Source organism: Sus scrofa, chromosome 7, assembly GCF_000003025.6.
Source record: "Sus scrofa isolate TJ Tabasco breed Duroc chromosome 7, Sscrofa11.1, whole genome shotgun sequence".
Lineage (NCBI taxonomy): Eukaryota > Metazoa > Chordata > Mammalia > Artiodactyla > Suidae > Sus > Sus scrofa.
In genome coordinates, this window is record NC_010449.5 from 88,401,298 (window position 1) to 88,427,874 (window position 26,577).

At 40.2% G+C, this 26,577-nt stretch overlaps 1 protein-coding gene across 1 annotated transcript in view; it reads right to left on the reverse strand.

Annotated features, from left to right (window-relative positions):
• Positions 14,648-26,577, reverse strand: part of LOC100522152 (coiled-coil domain-containing protein 170-like) — a 49,658-nt gene continuing 37,728 nt past the window's right edge. Inside the window, exons 8-10 of the mRNA XM_021100072.1 lie at positions 18,482-18,745; positions 17,438-17,650; positions 14,648-14,894 (exon numbers count right to left, since the gene is read on the reverse strand). Coding sequence (XP_020955731.1) covers positions 14,733-14,894; positions 17,438-17,650; positions 18,482-18,745 — 639 coding nt within the window. The 3' untranslated portion in view covers positions 14,648-14,732. The remainder of the gene's footprint in view (positions 14,895-17,437; positions 17,651-18,481; positions 18,746-26,577) is intronic.

The window sequence follows — 26,577 nt, forward strand, 5'->3', positions numbered from 1 at the left end:
TGGTTTAGTGTTGCTGAATTCTCTCAGCTTTTGCTTATCTGAGAAGGTTTTTATTTCTCCTTCAAATCTGAATGAGAGCCTTGCTGGGTAGAGTATTCTTGGTTGGAGGTTTTTTCCTTTCATCACGTTAAGTATATCATGCCACTCTCTTCTGGACTGCAGAGTTTCTGCTGAAAAATCTGCCGATAATTAACCTTATTGGGGTTCCCTTGTATATTACTTGTTTCTTTTCCCTGTCTGCTTTCAAGATTTTCTCTTTGTCTTTAATTTTCGTCAGTTTGATTATTATGTGTCTCGGGGTGTTCCTCCTTGGGTTTATTTTATATGGTACTCGTTGTGCCTCCTGGATTTGAGTGAGTGGTTCCTTTCCCATGTTAGGGAAATTTTCGGCTATTATCTCTTGGAATATTTTTTCTGTCTCCTTCTCTCTCTCTTCACCTTCTGGCACCCCTATAATATGGATGTTGGTGCATTTCACGTTGTCCCAGAGTTCTCTGAGACTCTCTTCATTTGTTTTCAATCTTTTTTCTCTTTTCTGTTCTGCATCCGTAATTTCTTCTAATCTGTCCTCCACCTCGCTTATTCGTTCTTCTGCCTCCTGTATTCTGCTGTTACCTGCTTGTAGTGAATTTTTTACTTCCATTATTGTATTTTGCATCTCTTCTTGTTTAAGTTTTATATCTTGTATCTCTTTGGTCAGTGTTTCCTGTAAGTTATCCATCTCTGCCTCCAGTTTATTTCCAATGTCTTGCATCATCTTCAGCATCAACAGTCTAAAGTCTTTTTCCTGGAGGCTGAGAATCTCCTCATTGCTTAGCTGATTTTCTGGGGTTTTTCCTTTCTCCCTCATCTGAGTTATAGTTCTCTGTCTTTTCATTTTTATAGGTTTTTGGTGTGGTGACCTTTTTATAGATAATAGAGCTGTAGCCTCTCTTACTTCTGGTGTCTGCCCCCCTTGTGGCTGAAGTCAGTATGGGGGGCTTGCTGTAGGCTTCCTGATGGGAGGGGCTGATGCCTGCCCACTGGTAGGTGGAGCCCATTCTAATCCCTCTGGTGGGTGGGGCTTAGTCTCTGGATGGGATTAGGGGTTGCTGTGTGCCTGAGGCTCTTTAGGTAGCCTGTTTACTGAGGGGTGGGACTATGATCCCACCTGGATTGTTGTTTGCCCTGGGGCTTCTCAGCACTGACTGACGGGTGGGGCCAGATTTTCCCAAAATGGCCACCTCCAGAGAAAGGCACTGCTGCTGAATATTCCCAAGAGCTTTGCATTCAATGTCCTTCCCTCACAACAAGCCACATTCACCCCTGTTTTCCCATGATGTCCTCCAAGAACTGCAGTCAGGTTTGACCTAGGTTCCTGTGGAGACCTCGCTGTGCCCTGGGACCTAGTGCACGTGAAAGTCTGTGTGTGCCTTTTAAGAATGGGGTCTCCGTTTCCCCAAGTCCTGTGGAGCTCCTGCCCACAAGCCCCGCTGGCCTTTAATGCCAGATGTGGGGCTCTTTCTCCCAGTGCCAGATCCCAGCATGTGAGGGTTTGATGTGGGGCTCAGACCTCTCACTCCTGTAGGTGTGTCTCTGTGAACCAGTTAGTTTTCAGTCTGTGGAGCTTCCCACCCGGGAGGTATGGGGTTGTTTATATCACAAAATCACCCCTCCTACCTGTGGATGTGGCCTCCTCTTTTTCTTCTGGAGTAGGGTATGGGTTTCCCATCTATTTGGGTGGAGATTGCTCAGTCTTTAGTTGTGAATTTTGTTGTTTTTAGGAGAGAAGTTGAGCTCCAGTCCTTCTATTCCGCCATCTTGATCCCCGATTTTTCACCCATATACCAATTTTTGAATGGATATATGCTTCCACTTCTCTTGGGTAAGTACCTAAGAATGAAGTGGCTGGATCTCATGGTAGGTGTATATTTAACACTATAAGAAACTGCCATACTGCTTTCCAAAGTGCATGTACCAGTTTTACATTTTCACCAATAGTATTTAAGAGTTCCAGTCTTTCTACATCCATGCCAACATTTAGCAAGATGTCTTTTAAATTTCAGCCATTCTGGTAAGTGTGCAGTGGTACATTGCAGTTTTGATTTGGATGCCCTAATGGCTGATGAAGTTGAGCATCTTTTAACAAGCTTATTTGTCATTTGCATAGCTTCCTTGGTAAGAGGTCAATTCAAATCTTTTGCCCACTTTTTAATTGGGTGTTTCCATGCCATAGAGTTCTTTATATGTTCTATATATTAGTCCTTTATCACGTGTGCTTTACACATATTTTCTCTCAGTCTTTGACTTGTCTTTCCATTCTCTTAGCAGGTCTTTCAAAGAACAAATGCTTTTAATTTGATGAAGACCAATTATCAATTTTTTCTTTTAAAGATCATGCTTTCAGGAGTTCCCGTCATGGCTCAGTGATTAACGAAACTGACCAGTATCCATGAGGATGCAGGTTCGATCCCTGGCCTCGCTCAGTGGGTTAAGGATCTGGCAATGCCATGAGCTGTGGTGTAGGTCACAGATGTGGCTCCGATGCTGCACTGCTGTGGCTGTGGTGTAGGCTAGCAGCTACAGCTCCAATGAGACCCCTAGCCTGGAAACTTCCATGTGTGGTGGGTGCAGCCCTAAAAAAAAAAAGAAAGACAAAAAATAAAGATCACGCTTTCAGTCATATCTAAGAAGTCTATAACTCAAAGCCACAAAGCTTTTCTTCTATATTTTCTCCTAGAAGTCTTGGAATTTTAGCTCTTATATTTAGGTCTATGATTCATCTTGAGTTCATTTTTCTATATGGTAAAAGATATGGATCAAAGTGCTCTCTTCTCTCTCTTTTTGGCATGTGGAGCCAAATGTTCCAGAACCATCTATCAAAAAGACTCCCTTTCTTCACTAAATTGTCCTTCTACTTTTACCTAAAACAACAAAAATAGATATCCATATATGTGTGACTCTCTGGACTGTCTATTCATTCCACCAATCTTTTTATTTCTCTTTATACCGATACCACGCTGTATTAATTACTGAAGCTTTTTTTTTTTTTTTTTTTTGGTCTTTTTAGGGCCACACTTGCAGCACATGGGAGTTCCCAGGCTAGGGGTCACATTGGCGCTGTAGCTGCCAGCCTATACCTTGGTTGCAGCAACTCGGGATCTGTAACCCACTGAGTGAGACCAGGGATTGAACGCTCATCCTCGTCCTCATGTATACTAGTTGGGTCATTACTACTGAGCCACAAGGGGGAACGCCTGTATTTATTTATTTTTGAAGCTTTAAATAAATATTGAAATCAATTGTGCTACTCTTTTTTTCAAAGTTTCAACTATGTTTGGCTATTACATTGCACATGAATTTTACAATCAGGTTGTCATTTTTATGGAAATCATGATGGTACCCTTCTCCTAAACAAACTTTATAAAAGTAAAATGAAAATTTCTTGGCACCTTGAAGTAAAAATGGAAAAACAGGAGTTCCTGCTGTGGTGTGATGGGATCAGCAGCATCTTGGGATTGCTGGGACACAAGTTCAATTCCCAGCCTGGCACAGTGGATTAGGGATCTGGCACAGCCGCAGCTGTGGCATGAATCTAAAGCTGTGGCTTGGGTTGCAACTACGGCTTGGATCTGATCCCTGGCCCAGGAACTCCATTTGCCACAGGGCAGTCGAGAAAAGAAATAAAAGAAAAGAATAGTGTTAACTCTATTCTACTGTGATTTTAGGTTAGTATGTGACTCCTCCTACTTTTTATACAGTCATAGGAATTATCAAAACCTCAAATTAGAAGGCTAGGAGTTCCCATTTTGGCACAGTGGAAATAAATCTGACTAGGGACCATGAGGTTGGGGGTTCAATCCCTGGCCTCACTCAGTGGGTTAAGGATTCGGTGTTGCCATGAGCTATGGTATAGGTCACAGATGCAGCTCGGATCTGGCATTGCTGTGGCTGTGGCCGGCAGCTGTAGTTCCGATTTGACCCCTAGTCTGGGAACCTCCTTATGCCATAGGTGCGGCCCCAAAAAGAAAAAAAAAAAAAAAAAAAAAATGAAGGCTATAGCATGCTATGCTCCATCTAAGCAGAATGTAAAATCCACAACTTTTTAACATACCAGGTACAGAGAAAATCCCAAATTCAAGGGAAAGCCCAGAAAAGACTTGTATCTAAATGACTGTTAGCACTGAGTGGTAGGATGGGATGCTTGCATATCAAAGAAGCTGCTGGTGGGAGAAGGAGGAAGCAGCAGCAGCAACTGTTTCAAGGTGAATATCTCATAAAGGTCCAAAAAAGGGGGCATGGGATACTTTTAAAATGAGCCAGTAAGACTTACAACACTTTACTTTCCTGATTAATAAAATGAAAACCCAAAGTAGATTTCATCAAGCAATAGAAAGGCGTTAAGAAAATGATCCCAGGAGTTCCCATCATGGCGCAGTGGTTAACAAATCCGACTAGGAACCATGAGGTTGCAGGTTCGATCCCTGCCCTTGCTCAGTGGGTTGACGATCCGGCGTTGCCGTGAGCTGTGGTATAGGTTGCAGACATGGCTCAGATCCCGCTTTGCTGTGGCTCTGGCATAGGCTGGCAGCTACAGCTCGGATTAGACCCCTAGCCTGGGAACCTCCATATGCCGAGGGAGCGGCCCAAGAAATGGCAAAAAGACAAAAAAAAAAAAAAAAAAAGAAAGAAAATGATCCCACCAAAAACAAAAACCCTAGCAAATGTTAAAATTATATATCTTGGGTAACTCTTCTGTAAAATTCTTAAAATAGGCCGAATTTTTCCTCTTCAATACATACTTACCCCTTCAGGAAAGAAGCATAGCTAATACTCTCATTGTCTATTCATAAAGCAAAGATTATTTGTCTCAAAAATTGGATTCTAATTCCAGGGAAATGCTTTTATGGAAGTGAAAGCATGCCCCACTTATGTATTAGTCATAAAACAATAAATAGGGGAAAGCTCAAAGACCACTTTGAAGTTCTCAAACCAGCTGGCATATTAGAATCTCAAAGAGATTTAAAACATAAATGTGCCTGGGCCCTATCCAGAGTTCCGATTGATCTTAACTGATGTAGGATGGGGACTAATATAAAAGCTACCTAGGTAATTCTAATGTGAAGACAGAGAAGGACTATCTAATTATTTTATTTTATATATGATAAAATTGAGGCAGGGAGAAACTGACTTTCTCAGGAATGAGACTAATAATTATTAGTTAAAACAACAGTAATATTTACCAAAAATTATTATTTACTGCCAGTAACAATACTATCCCCAAAACATAGTCACTTAAAACAACAAAAATGTATTATATAACAGGATTTCCAGAGTGGCTTACTTGAGTAATCTGGTTCAGGGTCTCCTGTGACACTGCTGTCAAGTTGTCACCTGGAGATGTAATCATCTGAAGGCGTGAGTGTGGTGGCAGAAAAGAAGTGCTTCTAAGGTTGGCAGGAGGCTTCTGTTCTTCCCTGGCTGTTGAGAGCAGGCCTCAGTTTTTGCCACATGGGCCTCTCCAAAGCACTGCTTGATATGTCCTCATGATAGGGAGGCCAGTTTACCAAAATGAATGGTCCAAGAGGAAGGAGAAAGAAGGAAATCATGATGCCTTTTATGACCTACTGACATGTCTCCACTTCTGCCATATTTTACTCATTAGAAGCTAGTTACTAAGTCCAGCCCACACTCAAGAGAAAGGAAATTAAAGTCATACTTTGAAGGAAAGTTTATCAAAGAACTTTTGGTCTCCTTTTAAAACCACCACAGGAATACTGTCTGCTTGGGTTTTTCACCTAAAACAATGTTAAAAATTATATACCCCTGCACTGGAGATAGGAAAAAAAAAAAAAAAAAAGGAGTTCCCGTCGTGGCGCAGTGGTTGGCGAATCCGACTGGGAACCATGAGGTTGTGGGTTCGGTCCCTGCCCTTGCTTAGTGGGTTGGCCATCCGGCGTTGCCGTGAGCTGTGGTGTGGGTTGCAGACGCGGCTCGGATCCTGCGTTGCTGAGGCTCTGGCGTAGGCGGGTGGCTACAGCTCCGATTCGACCCCTAGCCTGGGAACCTCCATATGCCGCGGGAGCGGCCCAAGGAATAGCAAAAAGACAAAAAAAAAAAAAAACAGAGGCAAAAATGTTATAGAACTTGACCTCCTACTATGATGAGACAGTAAATAAGTATAAACATTAATAACATAAAAAAACTTTGATACCGATAAGTGTTGCAGATAGAAAATAATAATGTAGGAGTTCCCGTTGTGGCGCAGTGGTTAATGAATCCAACTAGGAACCATGAGGTTGTGGGTTCGGTCCCTGCCCTTGCTCAGTGGGTTAGCGATCCGGCGTTGCCGTGAGCTGTGGTGTAGGTTGCAGATGCGGCTCAGATCCTGCGTTGCTGTGGCTCTGGCGTAGGCCGGTGGCTACAGCTCCGATTCAACCCCTAGCCTGGGAACCTCCATATGCCACGGGAGCGGCCCAAGAAATAGCCACAACAACAACAATAATAACAACAACAAAATAATAATAATAACATAACAGTAATCAGAGAAGGTAAATGAAGGAGTCACTTTTGATAGTGTGATTAGACAGGCCTCCTATGGATATATTATGATAACTGAGATCATACTATACATTGTTAAAAAAAAAAAAACCCTGACCTTATCATCTAAGAAGGCTAGGGCTGCTAACAAAATACCAAAATTGGATGGCTTAAACAACGAACATTTATTTCTCACAGTTCTAGAAACTGGGAATTTCAAGATCAAGGTACCAGTCAATTCAGTTCCTGATGAGCACCCACTTCCCGGCCTGTAGTGTCCTAACATGGCAGAAAGAAGAGAGCAACTGGTCTCTTTTCTTCCTCTTATAAGAGCACAAATCTCGGAGTTCCTGTTGTGGCTCAGTGGGTTAAGAACCTGACATAGCGTCCGTAAGGAGTCAGGTTTGATCCCTGGTCTTGCTCAGTGGGTTAAAGATCTGGCCCTGCTGCAAGCTATGGCATACATAGGCTGCAGATGAGGCTCCAATCTGGCATTGCCATGGATGTGGTGTAGGCCAGCAGCTTTAGCCTGGGAAATTCCATATGCCTTAAGTCCAGCAGTAAAAACAAACAAACAAACAAAACAAAACCACTAATCCCATCATGAGTGCTCCACTCTCATTTAAACCTAATTACCTCCCAAAGGTTCACTTTCAAATAGTGTCACGTTGAGAGTAAGGGCTTCAACATATGAATTTGAGGCAGACAAAACTCAGTCCATAGCAGCTATCTTTCATACTTATACATTTCTATCTTTCCTTTAAAACTACATCCATCTTGATGAAAATTTGTATTCTTTCTTACTATGGTAAATAATGCTGTATTAAACACCTTTATACATATCTCTTTGTATACATGTATAAATATTTCTGTGGGATAAACTCCTAGAAGTTAAATTATTTATAGAAAACAAATGTGCATAAATTTTAGCTAATATTAAACTGCCCTTTAAAAATATTGTAAAAATGTATTCCTCCTCAAATAGGAAGAAATGTTTCAGTAGCAACTGCCAGTATGAACATTTATATCAAACGATTTTACATATCTCTCTTACAAATGGGCTGTTCTGTCTTCATATTATCTGATTAATATGTAACATTTGACACAGTTAATTACCCCTTCTACAAAACACTTCCTTGTCTCCTAAGGCTGAATTCTCCCCTGGTTTTTCTAAAACACAGGACTCTCCTTTTCAAGCTTCCTTCCTGGATCCTCCTCATCTCCTTGAATTCTGAACACTGAAGTGTCATAGAGATTAGTGCTTTGGCTTCTCCCTACCTACGCTCATTCCCTTGGTCATATTACATCCAACCTCATGGATTTAAACACTGTATTTCCACTTGGTAGACTAAGAGGCATCTAAATACATCTACAGCTGAATTCATCATCTTAGCCCCCAAACCTAGTCCTTCCACAGTGTTACTTAATATATTTCAACTAAGCAAGTGGCAACTCCATTTTCCCAGTTTCTCAAATCAAATTCTTATTTTCTTTTCCTTATGCCCCAACTTCCTCTCCTTTCAGATTTCTGCTCAAGTCAGATCCTGTCTCCTACCACCATTCCCTATACTCTAAGTTTTTTTTTTTTAATAGCATGGCTCAATATCTAAAATTAGTATATTTCTTCAATTGATCATTGTCTCATCAAAATATTGGCTGAGGGGCAAGTACTTAGCTGGTTCACTATGGTATCTAGCACCTAGAGCAGTGTTTTTGGTTGTTTTTGGCATAGTAGCCACTCTAATTATTTGCTCAATAAATGAATGAATTGTACAGGTCATACATGCATAATATAATTGGAAACCAGGGCAATGAGGTAGAAAAGGCAATAAATTTAGAGACAGAGTATGCAGGGTTGGGGCCTAGCCTAGGCACAAATAGGTAGCTTTAAGCAACTTATCCTTCAAAGTTGATTTTATCAACTGTAAAATGGAGCTTATACACTTGGAATAGTCCCTATCTTCTTAGTATTACAATACACGAAAAGTTTCAATACCCGCAATTTCTAGGAACATTTACTTCAATTCTCTTAATTTCAACTGCTCAGGTATACACAATTTGAGCATACATTTTTTCAGAAGCTCTTAGGTTGTATTTCCAAAATAGCCACTTAGTCAAACTTGACAACAGTAAAGGAAAAAAAAATCGCCAAAGATTCTCTAATTCATTACAGTGATGGCTGCGGAACTCTGTAAATGTTACAAAATCAATGAATTGTTCACTTAAAATTTAACTCTATGGCATGCAAATTACATTTCAATAAAACTGTTAATAAGAGAGATCCTCTAACTCCATATATGGGACTCCTGTAAGATAGCATCGGAATTTAAGAATAATGTAAAAAGCCATCTACCAAAACCCGAAATCAAAGAATAAATCTAGTTCAAAAGATGAGCTCTGCCATTGATTTCACCTCCCTAAGAAATGGTTTGTAAATGAAACCCAGATATTTGGTAGAGGCCAAAATGACCTAAGTAACAGATAAATTACAGAACTATATCGGGATAACTGTTTGTAATCTGAGCGCCATAAGAACCAGCCAAGTTCCTCCAGCACTCTACGGACTCAACTTGCAGCACCTGAGGCTCCCCAACCGAAGCCCAATATCCATTTCTTCTCCAGAGTGGACGCCTATGGGGAGGAGTGTCCGCTCTTGCTGAGCTCTTGGCATGTAACTCCAGATCTCCAAAATCTAGACTTGCAAAATTGACGACCTTCCCAAAACAGGCCAATCCCGGGGTTACCCCGGGCCCTTCGGGAGCCACGCAGCACTCCAGCGCGGCAGGCCTGAAACAGCGCGCTGGGCTTCAACCTTGGCCGAGCATTAGATTCTGACAAAACCTTAGAGATTTAAAAACCAGTCAGGGGCGCCACCCAGACCCTCCTATTCAGTATAGGGGTGCCCCTCCCCCCGCCCGTCCCCCCTACAGGAGTCTGACGGAGCCACTGGACAAGAACGCCAAACACCGCCCACACTCTGCAGGTCCACCCCTTCAGGTCAGCCCGGCATCCCCGCAAGGGAACCGGGCCAGAATCCTCCAGCAGGGGCCGCACGCAGGCCTCCCGCACCCCCGAAACTGTTCCCCGGGGGACCGCCTCCTCGACTCCGCACTCAGCCCGGCCGCCTGACTGATGGATTCACGTCGGGGTGCCCTCTAGCGCAGGTTCCCAGCCCACATCAAAGAGCGTTCCAGAAAGAGTCCTTCCACCAGCCAATCATTCCTGTCAGCCAGTCACCACCAGTTGCTCCGCGTCTTCCGCCTATAGAGGAACGGCAGTTTGACGCATCTCCAGTCTAGCACCTCCCTTGTGCAAGTTTAGCTTCCTGGGGGGCCCGCAGGGCTGCGTACGCGCGCTGCAGCGCGCATGCGCAAGAGCACGGACTTGCGCAGGGTGGGTGGTTCCACGCGCGGTCATGGAAGGTGTGACATTTACAGTTAACTACGTTCACAGTGGAATTTTGAGTGGGAGTACCGTACAGAAAAATGGTCTCTGTGTAGGCAGCTGCTCTTGTTGCTAGGATGTGTCGGGCCACAGGCGAGGATTCAGAGTAGGGAGCTCTGCGGTAGGGGACGCTGGTAGGAGAAGGGCCTGAGTTAGGTAAACAGGGGAAGGGGGCTTGATCTCTGCCTATTAAGCCTGTAGACCCGCGCCTTACAGCTAAGGAAAAACCGGTGCGGAATATGCCTGATTGCTGTGCCTGCTGGCTCCTGTACTTCTTTGGCAACAAACTGCATTAATCTGACCTGAAAATTGTTTCTGCCAAGGTAGTTGGTGCTGCCTGGAATCTAGAATTAGAAATCCTCTCTAATTTTGAGGTAAAGAAAATTCTAGTTCAGTCCAGGACCTAGCCAAGGGTTACAAGTCTGGTTAGTGACAGATGTTCATCAAGAGCTAAAGTCCTCTTGCAAGCTATTCATTGCTTTTTCCACCATATTGGGGCTTAACACATGCTAAGTGGAGTTCCATAAATGTACCATTTCTCCTCAAATTCATACCCTCCTCTGTATGTCATCTCTGCAGTCTTGGACAAAAGGTCTGTTTCTGGTTTGGCCCCTGAGAAAATTCAGTATTCCAGTTTGCCTCTCCTTGTCCTACATCTGAAGAGGATCTGAATGCTCAACTAATGATCTGATTGTGGTTGGGCTTCAAGGCCCCTTCAAGAAGATTGAACTCAAAGCCTCTGGCCAAGACAAGAATTATCAGACCCTTAGCATCGCCCCACCTGTGTCATCGTAAAGCTTCTTCCCCAACCTTGAGCAACCCGGCTTACTCCTACCTACCCCCTACTAGGAAAGGTATGTGGCCCACTCCTCACCCCACCCTATAGGGCTCTTATACGCCCCACAACCAACCAGCAAGGGTGTCCTAAGACACCCCTCGCCTTCCCCAACCAGTTGGCAGCTGTACTGGGAGACTGCTCTCCCTGGGTAATAAAAACAGAGAGAACCACCTGTTGTCTGCCTCTCCCAGATTGTCAGGAAGTCCTCCTGCTGTGCTTGTAGCATCTCTGCTTTCTCTCCACTTCACCATGCTCAATAATCTCTTCTTTTCACTCCAGTATGAGTTTGGAAATTCGTTCTCGGCCCGAGTGCACAGACCACAACAGTTGTCATGTTTGCTCTACTTCGGTAAACATATTTTGGTAAACATTTGGTCATTTGGCTAGTTTCCAGTTTGGGGCAATTATGAACAATGCTGCCCTGAATAATTTTGTAAATGTCTTTTTGCAGACTACATATACATATTTCTGCTAAGTATATATGTAGTGGTGGAGTTTGTTCATAAGGCAGGGATGTGTTCAATTATAAGATGTGAATGGTGGTAGGTTTCTAGAATAATGGCTCCCTAAATGTGTACTTGTCCTAATCCCTGGAGCATGTGAATATATTGGGCTACATGACAAGAGAGAATTAAGGTTGCTAATCAGCTGTCTTTGAAAGAGGGAAACTGGGGAGTTCCCATCATGCTCAGCAGAAACAAATCTAACTAGCATTCATGAGGATGTAGGTTCAAGCCCTGGCCTCGTTCAGTGGGTTAAGAATCCCGCATTGCCATGAGGTTTGGTGTAGGTCGCAGACGCAGTTCAGATATGGTGTTGCTGTGGCTGTGGTTTAGGCTGGCAGCTACAGCTCTGATTCAACCCCTAGCCTAGGAACCTCCATAGGCCAGGGGTGTGGCCCTAAAAAGACAAGAAAAAAATGAGATTGGAGTTCCTGCCACGGTGCAGTGGATTAAAAAGCCAACTGCAGTGGCTCAAGTCACTGCTGAGGTATGAGTTTGATATCCTGCCTGGCACAGTGGGTTAAAGGATCCATCACTGCCGCAGCTCTGTGTAGGTCACAGCCATGGCTCAAATTCAGTCCCTGGCCTAGCAACTTCCATATGCTGTGGGTGTGGCCATAAAATGGAAAAAAAAGGGGGGGTGGGAGAGAGGGAGATTATTCTTGATTGTCTGGGTAGGCCTAATGTAATCACACATGACATGTTCTTACAAGAGGAGAAGGAAATGGTAGTGTGAGAAAGACTAGGTGGGCCTAATATCCCTGGTTTTGATGATGGAAGAAGGAGGCAATGAGCCAAGAATGTGGGCATCTTCTAGAAGTCAGAATAGACAAGGAAGTGGATTCTCTCCTCCCTGGGAAGGAATATAGCCCTGACACATCCAGAAATAAATATTTCCCCAGGATAATAAATATTTGTTTTAGCCACAAAGTTTACGATCATTTGGTATAGCAACAGCAGGAAACTGATACACTGACAAACTTTTCCAAAGTAATTTTATCCATTCATATACATAGAGAGCTTTTTTTCAAAAATGTCTGTACTTTAGCCCCACACCACACTCACTGAACTGGAATCTCTAGATAGGCCCAGAAAAAAAAATTTTTTTTAATTAGGTGATTCTGCTGCATCTTGACGGTTGAGAGCTATTTATCTAAAGTCTTAAATCTAAATTCATTCCTGATCACTGAAGAAATAGCCGTTCTAGAAAAGACTTGTTCCAGGTACTGGAAGGGTCCCTCTTCCTTGTCTGCTTGGAATTGATGTCGCTAATCTTTTACAGTGCTCTGTGGTTGAACAACCAGTTTCTACCAACAGAGTTCATAAAGGAACATTAAGACTAAGGATGCTTTGCACTTGCAGATTTTTCTTTAAAGTGCTTATAAAGTGGCTCCATGAGACACGACCACACTTTGGCACATACACTTTCATGGAGAGCTTGACCCAGAAGCTAGTAGTACTTGAAACTCCTCAGAGAGGAGGAGTTGGAGAAGTTGAGGAATGGCTTGCATGGCTTGTGGGGTTGTGCAGTCCTTCCAGCTCTTTGTGCTGAAGCTGCAGCAGACAGCTGATCTGTGGCCAGGGCCCTTGGGGAATCCTGAACAAGAAGGTAGTTCTTAGATCTTGAGCAGGTTGGGCTGCAGTTGGGGCTCTGGGGAGAGTGTCCCTACCTTTCCTCTTTTACTAGGTCAAGGATATTCTTGAGAGGAAAAGTAAGTGAACTTCTTAAATTGGAGTCAGGGATCCTGGGGTCAGCTTACTTGGTAGTCAACTGCTGGGTCCCCTTTGTGAACAAATTTAAAACTCCTGGGAAGCCCTAGGCAGTTTCCATTATAAAGATAGTTGTTAAAGGGAATGAACGCTGAGCCAGTGGTCAAACTATAAACTACTAGGAGCTAATAGTTCAAGTAAAAGTCTCCTGACAAGTGTCAAATGTCACTGTTTGCCTTTAAAATTTGAAATGAGAGTTCCCATTGTGGCGCAGTGGAAACAAATCTGATTAGGAACCATGAGGATGCAGTTTCCATCCCTGGCCTCGCTCAGTGGGTTAAGGATCTGACGTTGCCCTGAGCTGTGGTGTAGGTCTCGGATACAACTCGGATCCTGCATTGCTGTGGCTGTGGTGTAGGCCAGCAGCTGCAGCTCTGATTAGACCCCTAGCCTGGGAACATTCATATGCCGTAGGTGCGGCCCTAAAATAGACAAGAGACCAAAAAAAAAAAGTTGAAATATTACGCGGCATGCTGAGATCTCTGCAGTGTTCCAGAGTGCCTTAGCACACGTTTGAGAAACATGGCTGTGACCATTTAGAAGTGGGTCTCATCTTTTCCTTGAATGATTATTCAAGATAACTATTTTCTTCCAAAGTGTTACTTCTGTAAGCTCCAGTGTAACTGTACTCCTTCCATTGAGTATTGAGTTAGGAAAGCTGGTAAGAAAACCCTGTTCCCTAACCACCCTAAAGTAGACACACCTGAAAATCCCTCTAAAACAGCCCCATAGGAGATCTTTTCAAATGACCACAGCAGGCATTGTGTCTGCAGGCCTGTGCAGATGCTTGACATGTTTGTACAGAGGACATCTTAGATAAACCCACAACTACCCTAGAAGATGACCAGTTTCCCATTCTAAATGAAAAAAAAAAAAAACAAAAAAACAAAAAACCCTGAAATTATACTCTAAAAATAGTCCATAAACTTATATATTGGCCTGCAACCAGGAAAACTCTGGCAGACATTACTAAATACTAAGAAAATTAAAAACAATACAATCTATCAGGCTAGGGGTCCAATCAGAGCCACAGCTGCCAGCCATAGCCGCAACCACAGCAACACGGGATCCAAGCTGTGTCTTCGACCTACACCACAGCTCACTGCAATGCTGGATCCTTAACCCACCGAGCAAGACCAGGGATCAAACCTGCATCCTCATGGATACTAGTCAAGTTTGTAACCACCGAGCCACAACAGGAACTCCCTAAGAATTCTAAATAACTTTCCTACCCTTCAACATTTCATGTCTGATTTTCAAACTCTCAGTTAATCAAATAGATAAGATAGATTCAAATTATAGAATATAACTTTCCCTTGATTTGTAAGGGGGTATACCTAAAAAACTTCATTCTAGAAAGAGGCTGTTAATTATAGATAAAAATATTCAATTAAGAAGAAGCTCTGATTAATGTCTTGCTTAAAATACAGTTAATAAATATAATTAGATAATACTATACCTTACAATTAACAATCTAGGCTAGACTGTAAATAAATGTATAAAATAAGATTATGACAAAGAAAAGTGAATTGCCAGGTATCAAAGGAGAGAACAAATTCAAGTGAAAAGCTTCCAATGCATTTTATTAATAATGTAGCCATATTCAACATGCTGGAGGAAATGTCCCTATCCGCTGAGTTCTTATTGGCAGAAATTCTTTATTCATTATCCTGTCCAGTCTCACACTCAGAAGCAATCTTTGATTTGTCAGATTCTTCATATACTTGTATAATAAGCTTTAGGTGATTAATGATTTTCTTGTCTGCTGTTTTCATGTTAAATCCCAACATCTTCATAATAGTTTCTCGAAAGTTAACAAGCTACAAAGAACCACCACAAAAATCAAGACATGTCTTTATCTGTGTACAATGAAATTTGTATTAGAAATTTAGTTTTATTAAGCATTTTTTATGAAGGGTAACATTCTATATTCAAATGTATTTTTAAGCTAAAAAAATCTCTATTAAAAGAATTCTAGGAGTTCCGGTCGTGGCGCAGTGGAAACAAATCCAACTAGTATCCATGAGGATGCAGGTTCAGTCCCTGGCCTTGTTCAGTGGGTCAGCAATCCAGCGTTGCTGTGAGCTGTGGTGTAGATGAAGATGCAGCTTGGATCCCTGTTGCTGTGGCTGTGGCGTAGGCTGGCAGCTGTAGCTTCGATTCAACCCTTAGCCTGGAAACATCCATATGCTGTGGGTGTGTGGCCCTAAAAAGCACACACACACACACACACAAAGAAGTCTAAAATTACCTTTGCATTTTAAGATTTGTTTTTGTTTTTACAGTTTTATAGGCTAAACCTAATTTATTGCTCATTTTTCATCCATGAAGTAATTACTTTGGGGACTTCTGATTTGCTGTAGGTAAGAACAGTCTCCCAAATACTTATCTGTCCACCCATCCTCTAAAAACTGTAGTGATCAGCAAAGAGAGCAGATAAAACCATCCATAAATCATGCCTAAAGCTCAAGTAGAGTATACTGCAGACTTCAGTTTGCATATAAATGGGGAAATAAATATTCTAAACCAAAAGAGGCAGCCCCAGAGCCCACGCTGGAGGATGCAGCTGGTTCCTCTGGTATCCCAGAAACAGGACAGCTCACAAATGGGGAAATCCTAAGAACAAGTCTGAGACCTGGGGGATCAGAACTTTGGTGTGTGGGATGCAAAAGAATAGGGCTTAGAAGCATATGAAAGAAATGGCAGTTCTACAGGGCAAAGTCTCTGAGGAAAGAGGGAGCTACTTGGAAGGGTGAGGTGTTCCTGAGAGGCTTAGGGATAAAGGAAAAGAAAAAAGCAAGCACTGGGAATTAAGGGATTTATATAAACAAGAGTGCATTGCGGAATCAGGCATCACATAACCCCCTCACCCCAAAATAAAAGGTTTTACTTCCTGAAGTAAACTTTTGAAACTGCATTCACTGTGTCAGCAGAAGAGGGTGGTATTGAGTTAGGAAACCTGGCAAGTAAACCCTGTTCCCTAACCAACCTAAGGAAGACACATGTGAAATGGAGAGGGCAGGGCAATTAAAAGGATTTTAAACTACACAGATAAAGGGCAAATATTCATACAAAATTGTCATGAGAAGAAAACAGAAAGGAGTATCATCTAAACTGCACAGGTGGTGAAATAGTCCCTACCAAAAAATAGCCATGAAGCAGAGGAAATATATTTGCCAACATCTGATATGAATTAAATATCAATTAAGTATTTGCAGATGTGGGGGAAAACACCTTTCTTTTGAATTGGAAATGCAATAATTTGGAATAGAAATGGGAAAAATATGTCTAAGATGCCTAATGGATAATGAAGATGCGATGATTAAACACAAGCAAGAACAAGACAAAATCATCTCAGAAGTAAACTGCTGAATGCCCAAAGGAGAAGAGAGTGGAATGAAAATATAATAAGGGACAATGAAGAGAAGAATAAAAATAATTAAGAAAATGAATATGCAGAAGTTTTAAAAAGAGGGGGGAAAAGTAAATGGTAATATCATATTCTTGTTTTAAGAATCTCTTAAGGAAATTGATGAAAGCTTCATATTTCCTAGGAAACTAATATGCGGAGTTATGACATGTAATCTCACCGTAGCCTCAAATTACCATTTAGGCTTTAGAATATTCTCCTACAATATCTATTCTATAAATCTAGTGAAAAACTAGGCAAGTTTAGAAGCGCTATCCTCTTGTCTGAGAAAGGGACTCCTCCCCAAACACGTGGTTTCCCCTCAACTTCCATTCTTTCTCACCCCACCCTCCTTATCTTCGGTTAAGCAGATGTGTACACAAACCCAAGCTAAGACAATCATATATCTCCTCCCTTGCCACTGAGAATTCACCAAGGATAGGCATTTGACCTAAACAGGGCTTGTTAGACCCTTTCTTGGGATTCTCTTTCCTGTCACAGAAACTCTAAAACTGTGGCTGTCATTCAGACAGACAAGTTGACAGAGAGATGCCAAGAAGAAATGGTGATAAAGACCTTAAGTGAAGGTTCCCGGTGCTGATCCTGGGCCCAGGTGCATCGCTGCCCTCTCAGAACTCAGGTTGTTTAACTCTCTTTGATTTCACAAGGCAATGAAGTGGGTGTTTATCATTGCAACTTAAACAGTGTTAATATCGTAATTAAAAAAAAAATGGAGTTCCTGCTGTAGTACAGTAGGTTAAGAATCCAACACTAGCAGATTGGGTCGCTGTGGAGGCACAGGTTTGATGCCTGGCGAGGCGCAGTGGGTTAAAGGATCAGCTGTAGGTTGCAGCTGTGGCTCAGATTCAATCCCTGGCCCAGGAACTTCCACATGCTGCAGATGCAGCCGTAAAAAACCAAACTAAAACAAAAAGAAAGAAAGAAACCCCAAACCTCTTGTTGTCCTGATGCTTCTTCAGGTGTGCTCTTTGCTGTGCAGAGCTCAGGAGTGATGGTTTCCAACATCTGATGGGCCCTCTCTTTGTCCCGTTTTGCCTCTTGCTCAGCAGAGTCTAATGTAATTTTCAAGTCTGTTTCCATAACTTTCTTCCCTTTCATTGCTTCAAGTTTTGATAAAGATTGCCTGAGCTTCTCAATTGTTTTATCCTGTGAGGATATAAGGTTGGGGAAAAGGGAGATGACTGTACTTAGATCTCCTCTAAATAACAGACAATGATGATGCATGATAACTCATGCTTTTCCCCCCTCTTTTTCTTTCTTTTTTTTTTTCTTTTTTTGAAGAGCTGGATAATAGAAAATTCCACAGTTTATGAATAAAGAGCACATTTCTCCAACATCATGCTCATCAATAACCAACAGTCATTGAGCACTTTTAAAAACTAGGCACTGGGATTTAAAGAGGTTTAACGTATGTTCCATGTCCTCAAAAGTCTTACAGTTTTTCCCGATCAAACACAGAAATAGAGAAAATAATTGGCTCTAGTAAGAGAAATATTCTTGAAAAACTGGCAAAAAAAGTTGATCAATAAGTACTTAGTGCATCTTTGGTTTCAGTGCATCTTTGGTTTCAGGCATATGTTTGACATACTACAACTGAAGCTTAATATAGAGAAGATCCAAAGAGGATTCCCCCAAAGTGACTAAGAGTTTTAACTATTAACCAACACAAAAAGAAAAATTAAGGCTAAAACAAAAAGCAAGGGATCTAGATTCCTAGAATTTGGAATACCAGTTACCTTTGAGGAGGATACCTGGGACTTCAGTGGCATTGGTAATACTCCAATTCTTAAGATAAGCAATAGATTTTCAGGCATCTAATTTTATTATTCTACATGCTTTAATATTATATATATTCTTTGGTATGTATGTAAAATAATGTTCATGTTAGTTTTTTAAGTTCAATGAGAAACATGTAGCAAAAATAGTAACAGACCAAAGCTTAACTGAATTTTTGAAGGCCTTCCCTCCTTTACTTACTTTAAGGACATTTACTCTTGTCAGTTGAATTTTCATATTTTTATTTGACAATTTCAAATCACTGAGCTGTTTCCGAAGTTTCTGAATTTTCTCCTCTAATCTTTGAGTTGTAACAATCTGCAAATTCTGCGGAATATTCAATATTTCTTGCTTGTTGTCTTTCTCTAGCCACTTGAATGTCTTGCCATGCTCATCTATCTGGGAAATCTTAGTCCCAGAGCTTTCCTTTACAGAAATAAACCGCATTGAAAAAAAGAAGTTATGCTTTAAAGAGGTGTTCTACACTATCATACCAGATCTACTCTAGACTGATATATTATAGACTTATTTCTAATATAAGTAAAATATTTTTTCACCATAAATATGCATTATTAAAATAATCCAGGGGAATCCCCTGGTTGCCTAATGGTTAAGGATTCCATGTTGTCATTACTGAGGTTTGGGCCTGATCCCTGGCTCAAGAACTTCTGCATGCCATGGGTGCAGCCAAAAATCCAGAAAATGAAATATGACAATAAAAGTGGTAGCTTAAAGCTAACAAGGGTGTACTTTGAAAGAAATCAAAGATGACACAAATAGATGGAAAGATATACCATGCTCGTGGATTGGAAGAGTTAATAGTATCAAAATGACTATACTACTTAAGGCAATCTACAGATTCAATGCAATCTCTACCAAGTTACCAAGGACATTTTTCACAGAACTTGAACAAAATATTTTAAAGTTTGTTTGGAAGCACAAAAGACCCAGAATAGCCAAAGACATCCTGAAAAAGAAAAATGGAGCTGGAGGAATCAGGCTCCCGGACTTCAGACTATACTACAAAGCAACAATCATCAAAACTGTATGGTACTGACACAAAGACGGAAATATAGACCAATGGAACAGGATAGAAAGCCCAGAATTAAACTGACGCAGCTACTGCCAACTAATCTATGACAAAGGAGGCAAGAATATACAATGGAGAAAGGACAGCTTGTTCAATAAGTGGTGCTGGGAAAATTGGACAGCCACATGTAAAAGAATGAAATTAGAACACTCCCTAACACCATACACAAAAATAAACTCAAAATGGAATAAAGACCTAGATATAAGACCAGACACTATCAAACTCTTAGAGGAAAACATAGGCCAAACACACTCTGACATAAATGACAGAAACATCTTCTCAGATCCACCTCTTCAAGTAATGACAGTAAAAACAAAAACAAATGGGACCTAATCAAACTTAAAAGTTTCTGCACAGCAAAGGAAACCCTAAACAACACAAAAAGACAACCCACAGAGTGGGAGAAAATCTTTGCAAATGGATCGACTGACAAGGGATTAATCTCCAAAATTTATAAACACCACCTACAGCTCAATATCAAAAAAACAAACAACCCCATCAAAAAATGGGCAGAAGATCTAAACAGACAATTTTCCAAAGAAGACATACGGATGGCCAAAAAAAACACATGAAAAGATGTTCAACATCACTCATTATCAGAGAGATGCAAATCAAAACCACTATGAGGTACCACCTTTTACACTGGCCAGAATGGCCACCATCGAAAGTCTACAAACAATTAAGTGCTAGAGAGGGTGTGGAGAAAAAGGAACCCTATCACACTGTTGGTGGGATTATAAATTGGTGCAACCACTGTGGAAAACAGGATGGGGATTCCTCAGAAAACTCAAAATAGAACTACCATTTGATCCAGCAATCCCAGTCCTGGGCATCTACCCAGAGAAAACCATGACTCGCAAAGACACATGTACTCCAATGTTCATTGCAGCACTATTTTCAAAGCCAAGACATGGAAACAATCTAAATGTCCATCAACAGAGGAGTGGATCAAGAAGATGTGGTACATATACACAATGGAATATCACTCAGCCATTAATAGGAACGAAATACCAGCATTTCTAGCAACATGGATGGACCTAGAAATTATCATGCTAAATGAAGTCAGCCATACAATGAGACAGCAACATCAAATGCTTTCACTGACATGTGGAATCTGAAAAAAGGACAGACTGAACTTCTTTGCAGAACAGATACTGACTCACAGACTTTGAAAAATTTATGGTCTCCAAAGGAGACAGTTTGGGGAGTGGGGTGATGCACTGGGGTTGTGGGATGGAAATCCTATAAAATTGGATTGTGATGATCATTGTACAACTACAAATGTAATAAATTCATTGAGTAATAAAAAAAAGTAAATCACAAGTCCATTTGTGGATACATTAAAAAATTGGCAAACAAAAGAAAACACAACAACAACAACAAATAAAGCTAACAAGGGTACAGTTAAGTAGACAATGTTATAAGCACAAGGTGATGGAATGGGTAAGTTCAACTCTTCAAAGAAATAAACAAGTATTTAGACAAAGATTCCAAGGAGTTCTCACTAGCACAGCAGGTTAAGGATCAGATGTTGTCTCTGCGGCCACTCAGGTTCCATCCCCATCCTAGTGCAGTGGGTTCAGGATCTGGCACAGCCGGAGCTATGGCCATAGGTCTCATCTGGGGCTTGGATTCAATCCCTGGCCCAAGAACTTCCATATGCTGTGGGTGCAGCCAAAAAAGAAAAAAAAAGCCTTTGCAGGTAGACAAAGATTCCAGCACAAAGATAATCTCTACAACATTATCTATAACATAAATAAAAATTCAAATGTCAAAAAATTAAATACATTACATAAGACTGATTATTCCTTATAAATATACTTTTTAAAATATTTACTAAGGGAAAATACGACATATAAATAAATGAAGGAGGATAAAGAAAAATTATACCTATCTCAATTATGTTAAAATGTCCATGTATTTAGAATGGATAAGCAATGAGTTCTTGCCATATAGCACAGGCAACTATATATAATCACGTGTGATGGAACATGATGAAAGATAATGTGAGAAAAAGAATGTGTATATATATATATGTATAACTGGGTCACTTTGCTGTACAGCAGATATTGACAGAACATTATAAATCAACTATAATAAATTTTTTTTAAATATTCATGGAAAATAGTCATAAGAAATATCTATATAGTAACACTGGTTTTCTCAAAGTGGTAGAATTACTGGTTACTTGTATTCTCTCTTCTTTTCTGCACTTTATAAAATTACTGCCAGAAAAAAAAATTGAGAGAAAGAAAGAGTTGCAGATTTAATAAAGATATTTTTTCATTATATATGAACTAAAAATTAATAAAATACATTGAAAAGAACCACTAGTTCTTTCAAAAAAGAAAATAGGAGTTCCCGTCGTGGCGCAGTGGTTAACGAATCCGACTAGGAACCATGAGGTTGCGGTTCGGGTTGGATCCTGCCTTGCTCAGTGGTTAACGATCCGGCGTTGCCGTGAGCTGTGGTGTAGGTTGCAGACGCGGCTCGGATCCCGCGTTGCTGTGGCTCTGGCGTAGGCGGTGGCTACAGCTCCGATTCAACCCTAGCTGGAACTCCATATGCGCGGGAGCGGCCAAGAAATAGCAACATAACAACAACAACAACAAAAAAAAAAAAGACAAAAAAAAAAAAAAAAAAAAAAAAAAAGAAATAGATACTCCAAGCAAGTCAGGTTAAAGCAGCAAGAGAAAGTGAAAATATAGAATATTAGGATGGAGAAACATACAGAACTAATGTATATAAATTACTTTTATTATGAGAAAAAAATGATTATTTAAAGTGTTATTACAGGAGTTCCCATTGTGGTTCAGCGGGTTAAGAACCTGACATGGTGTCCATGAGGATGCGGGTTTGATCCCTGGCCTCCATCAGTTGGTTAAGGATCCGGTGTTGCCACAAGCTTCAGGATGGGTGGCAGATGCGGCTCAGATCTGGCGTTGCTGTGGCATAGACAGGCAGCTGCAGCTCCCATTTGATCCCTAGCCTGGGAACTTCCATGTGTCATGGTGAGGCCCTAAAAAGAAGAAATAAAAAAAAAAAGAACATAAAATCTAAACCCAACTATCAATTAAGCTGAAAGTTTGGGAGGAAACAAAATAAAAATATTGTCATTAATGCAAGGATTTAAAAAAAAAAGCTCTCTCTCTAAGACACCATTTCTTAGGACTCTATTATAGGATGTACCCCAGCAAAATAAGAAAGTAAATCAAAGAGAGGAAGACAAGATATTCCAGAAATAGTACAACTTAACCAGGAGATTGGAGAATAAAATTCACAGGATTATGACTGTGCCTAGGCCCAGAGCAGAGTCCAGATTGAAGCAAGAAAATTAAGGATTTGGAATGGGAGATTTCTATAGATTAGAAGATCATCTGATGTGGTATTTGGGGGAAAAATTAACAAATGAATGCTGAAAATTATAATATGAAAACACAAGGAAAATATTAACTCTCAGAAAATACCATGCACTACATGTAAGGAAAGGATATGAGCATAATACTTGGCATTTTGTAAACATTATTTAGTTGTCACAGTGAATTACATGCTGATTATGGATTTAGCTAAAAATATTGATATAACTATATTGAGAAGATGGAAGAATGAGGTGAGAAAGTGATATAAGAGAGACAATTTTATCTATCATATAATAGGAAGTCAACAGATAATGTCTAAAATAAATAACTCAAGATACAGTAATATAAACAAATTATTTAGGAAAATGGAATTTACTACCAGAAGCAATAGCTAAAAGGATTGAAAGTAGTTTCCTTCTGGGAAACAGGATAGGTGGAGATACAGAAGTGGGCTGCTGCTTTTCAACAGAAGACTCATATTTTTAAAAATGTACGTTTATATAATATACATATATAAGCATAAAAGGTAAAAAACTGGAGTTCCTGTCGTGCACAGCAGAAACAAATCCGACTAGGAACCATGAAGTGGCAGGTTTGATCCCTGGCCTCTCTCAGTGGGTTAAGGATCTGGTGTTGCCGTGAGCTGTGGTGTAGGTAGCAGACACAGCTCGGATCTCACATTGCTGTAGCTGTGGCTGTGGCATAGGCAGATTAGATCCCCTAGCCTGGGAAGCTCCCTATGCCATTGGGTGTGGCCCTAAAAAGCAAAAAAAAAAAAAAAAAGTAAAAAAATTCTCCTAAATAACCAGCTCAAAGAAGAAATGGAAACAAATATTAAACATAAACGTATATAAAACAAAGTGAAAGAACACTTCAGACTAAAATGTATTTGACAGTTACAGAGGAATATTTATAGCCTTTCTTGCTTTTATGACTTAAAGCATCAAAAAAAAAAAGCGTATTTACATAAGGAAAAAGAGAAATTAGGGATGTAGACTTAATAAAGATACCAACAGAGTTCCTGTCGTGGCTCAGCAGTTAACGAAACCAACTAGCATCCATGAGGAGGCAGGTTTGATCCCTGGCCTCACTCAGTGGGTTAAGATCCAGCATTGCTGTGAGCTGTGGTGTAGGTCACAGACGTGGCTCGGATCTGGCGTTGCTGTGGCTGTGACCTAGGCCAGCGGCTATAGCTCCTATTCAACCCCTAGCCTGGGAACTTCCATGTGCCGTGGGTGTGGCACTAAAAAGACAAAAAAAAAAAGAAAAAAGGAAAAGCTTATGTGAAGAACTTATAGTGAGTTCTCTTGTGGCACAGTGGGTTAAGGATCCTCTGTTGTCACCTGGCAGCTCAGGTTGCTGCCATAGTGCAGGTTTGAACCCTGGTCTGGAAACTACCACATTCCAGGAGCATGGCCAAAAAAAAAAAAATGGAAGTTACTATCATATGAAGGACTTACAGGATTCATATGAAGAAATGCAGTACAATCCTATTGTAGTACATAAAATAAAATCTGCTAAGGGGAAAGAGGACATGTACCAAACAAACAAAATAATCAATCATTACAATTATAAATATAAATTATGGATATCTGAAACAGTGGTATATAAATTAATATATTAATAATCTCATTTTAAGTAAAACATCTTAAAATATTGAGATTAAAATATTTTTGTCAAAAATCATATCATTATAAAGTCAACTGAATAAACTGCAAACAGTATTTACAAATTGCTACTTTGACAGGTATAAAATTTATATTGAACAAGTCAACTCATATAGTGTAATCATTAGCCTACTTTATTTCTGTCCTCTGTTGTCCCTTTAAATGTATTCTGTGGGGCTAGTTCTTCATTTGCCATTAACTGCAATTTAGGGCAAGGTTATACTTTTCCTGATCACTTTCAGTTTAATGCAAAACCTATAACATTACCCTCACTCAAAGACACCTTTACAATGACAGATCAAGAAATTATAAAGTAAAAACAACCAAATAGAAATATTAGATATGACACATATAATAGTTGACATGAACAACACAAAAGACAAGATAAATAGGATGGATAAAGCTGAGAACAAATTGAGTGAGTTGGAAGATCAGACTAAGAAGGTGGCAAGAAAGGCAGTATTAGAGGTGTGTGTGTGTTGAGAGAGAGAGAAAGAGAAAGATTTGGCTAACACAACTGTGGGGTTTGGCAAGTCCAAAATCATCAGAGCAGGCTGGCAGACCAGAAACCCAAGGAAGAGTTCATATTGTAGTTCAGGTCTGAGGGCAATCTGGAAGTAGAATTCCTCCTCTTTGGGGGAACTCAGTCTTTTCTCTTAAGACCTTCAATTGATTGGATGAGGTTCACTCACACTATGGAAAGTAATCTTTACTCAAAGTCTTCTTGTTATTTTAATCGCATCTAACATGCAACATCTAGACTGATGTTTGGCCAAGTCTAGGCACCACAGCTTGGGCAAGTTGACACATAAAATTAATCATTATGCAAAGAAATAAAGGATAGAATTAGAATTGCCAACCTTCTATTAAGAGACACAGAAGAAGAGGATGCAACTAAAGAAGTGAAGTAAGTCAAAAAGAGAGACAAATACCGTATGATATCACTTATATGTGGAATCTGAAATACGGCACAAAGGAATCTATCTACAGAACAGAAACAGACTCACAGACATAAAGAACGGGCTTGTGGTTGCCAAGAGGGAGGGGAGAGGGAGTGGGAGTTTGGGGTTAGCAGATGCAAACTATTATATTTAGAATGGATAAACAATGAGGTCCTACTATTTAGCACAGGGAACTATATCCAATCTCCTGGGATACACCATGGTGGAAGGTAATATAAGAAAAAGAATGTATATACATGTATGAATGGGTCACTTTGCTGTATAGCAGAAACTGGCACAACATTGTAAGTCAACTATACTTTAATAAAAACTAAAATAAAAGTCATTTGCTGTTAAAAAAATATTCACAGAAGAAGAAAGTAGAAAAAGAAAGAAATCAAAAGAAAATAAACAAAGGGGGAAACGCTGAAATAAATAATGATAAAATAACAGATGAAAGTCTTATATTAAAAAGTTCATGGAGGCCCTTAAAAAAAAAAAGCAAAAAATTTTGAAAAATTTTAAAAAAAGTTCATGTAGTTCTCTTGCGGCTCAGCGGCTTAAGGATGCAGTGTTGTCACTGCAGTGGCTCGTAGTGGACTATACTGGGTCGTAGCCATGGTGTGGGTTCAATCCCTGGCCCAGGAACCTGCACATGCTATGGGTACATGCAGAAAAAAAAAGTTCATGAAGTACTAAATAAGAAAGATAAGGAAAAACAATACATCTAAGCACATTATAGTGAAATTTAAGAACATTGAAGCAAGTAAAAAAATTTTAAAGGCTTCCTGAGAGAAGAACAAATCACCTACAAAGAAATAAGAATCACATTGATACTAGACTTTTCAATAGTAGCAAAGAATGCAAGGAGATATTTTTAAAGGATTTAATGAAGGAACTTTGAATCTAGAGGTTTATATCCAGCCAAATTATCATTCAAATATGAGGGCATAATAAAAGGGTTATCAAGCACATGTTGTGTCAGAAAGTTCGCCACATGAAGATCCATTTTTTAAAATATTCTCTTGGAGAAATACTCCAATAAAGAGAAAATTTCAGGAGTAGGTTTCAAGAGACATGCAACTAAAAGTGATCAAACACCTTAGTCAAATTCAGTGGATGTCAAAACAAAATTAGGACCAAGTAAAATAAAACGAAAAATATATCAAGCAACTGCTAACCAAAAGAAAATTGCATTAGTAACCATAATTCCTAAAAACAGAGAAGTTAGGGCAATATT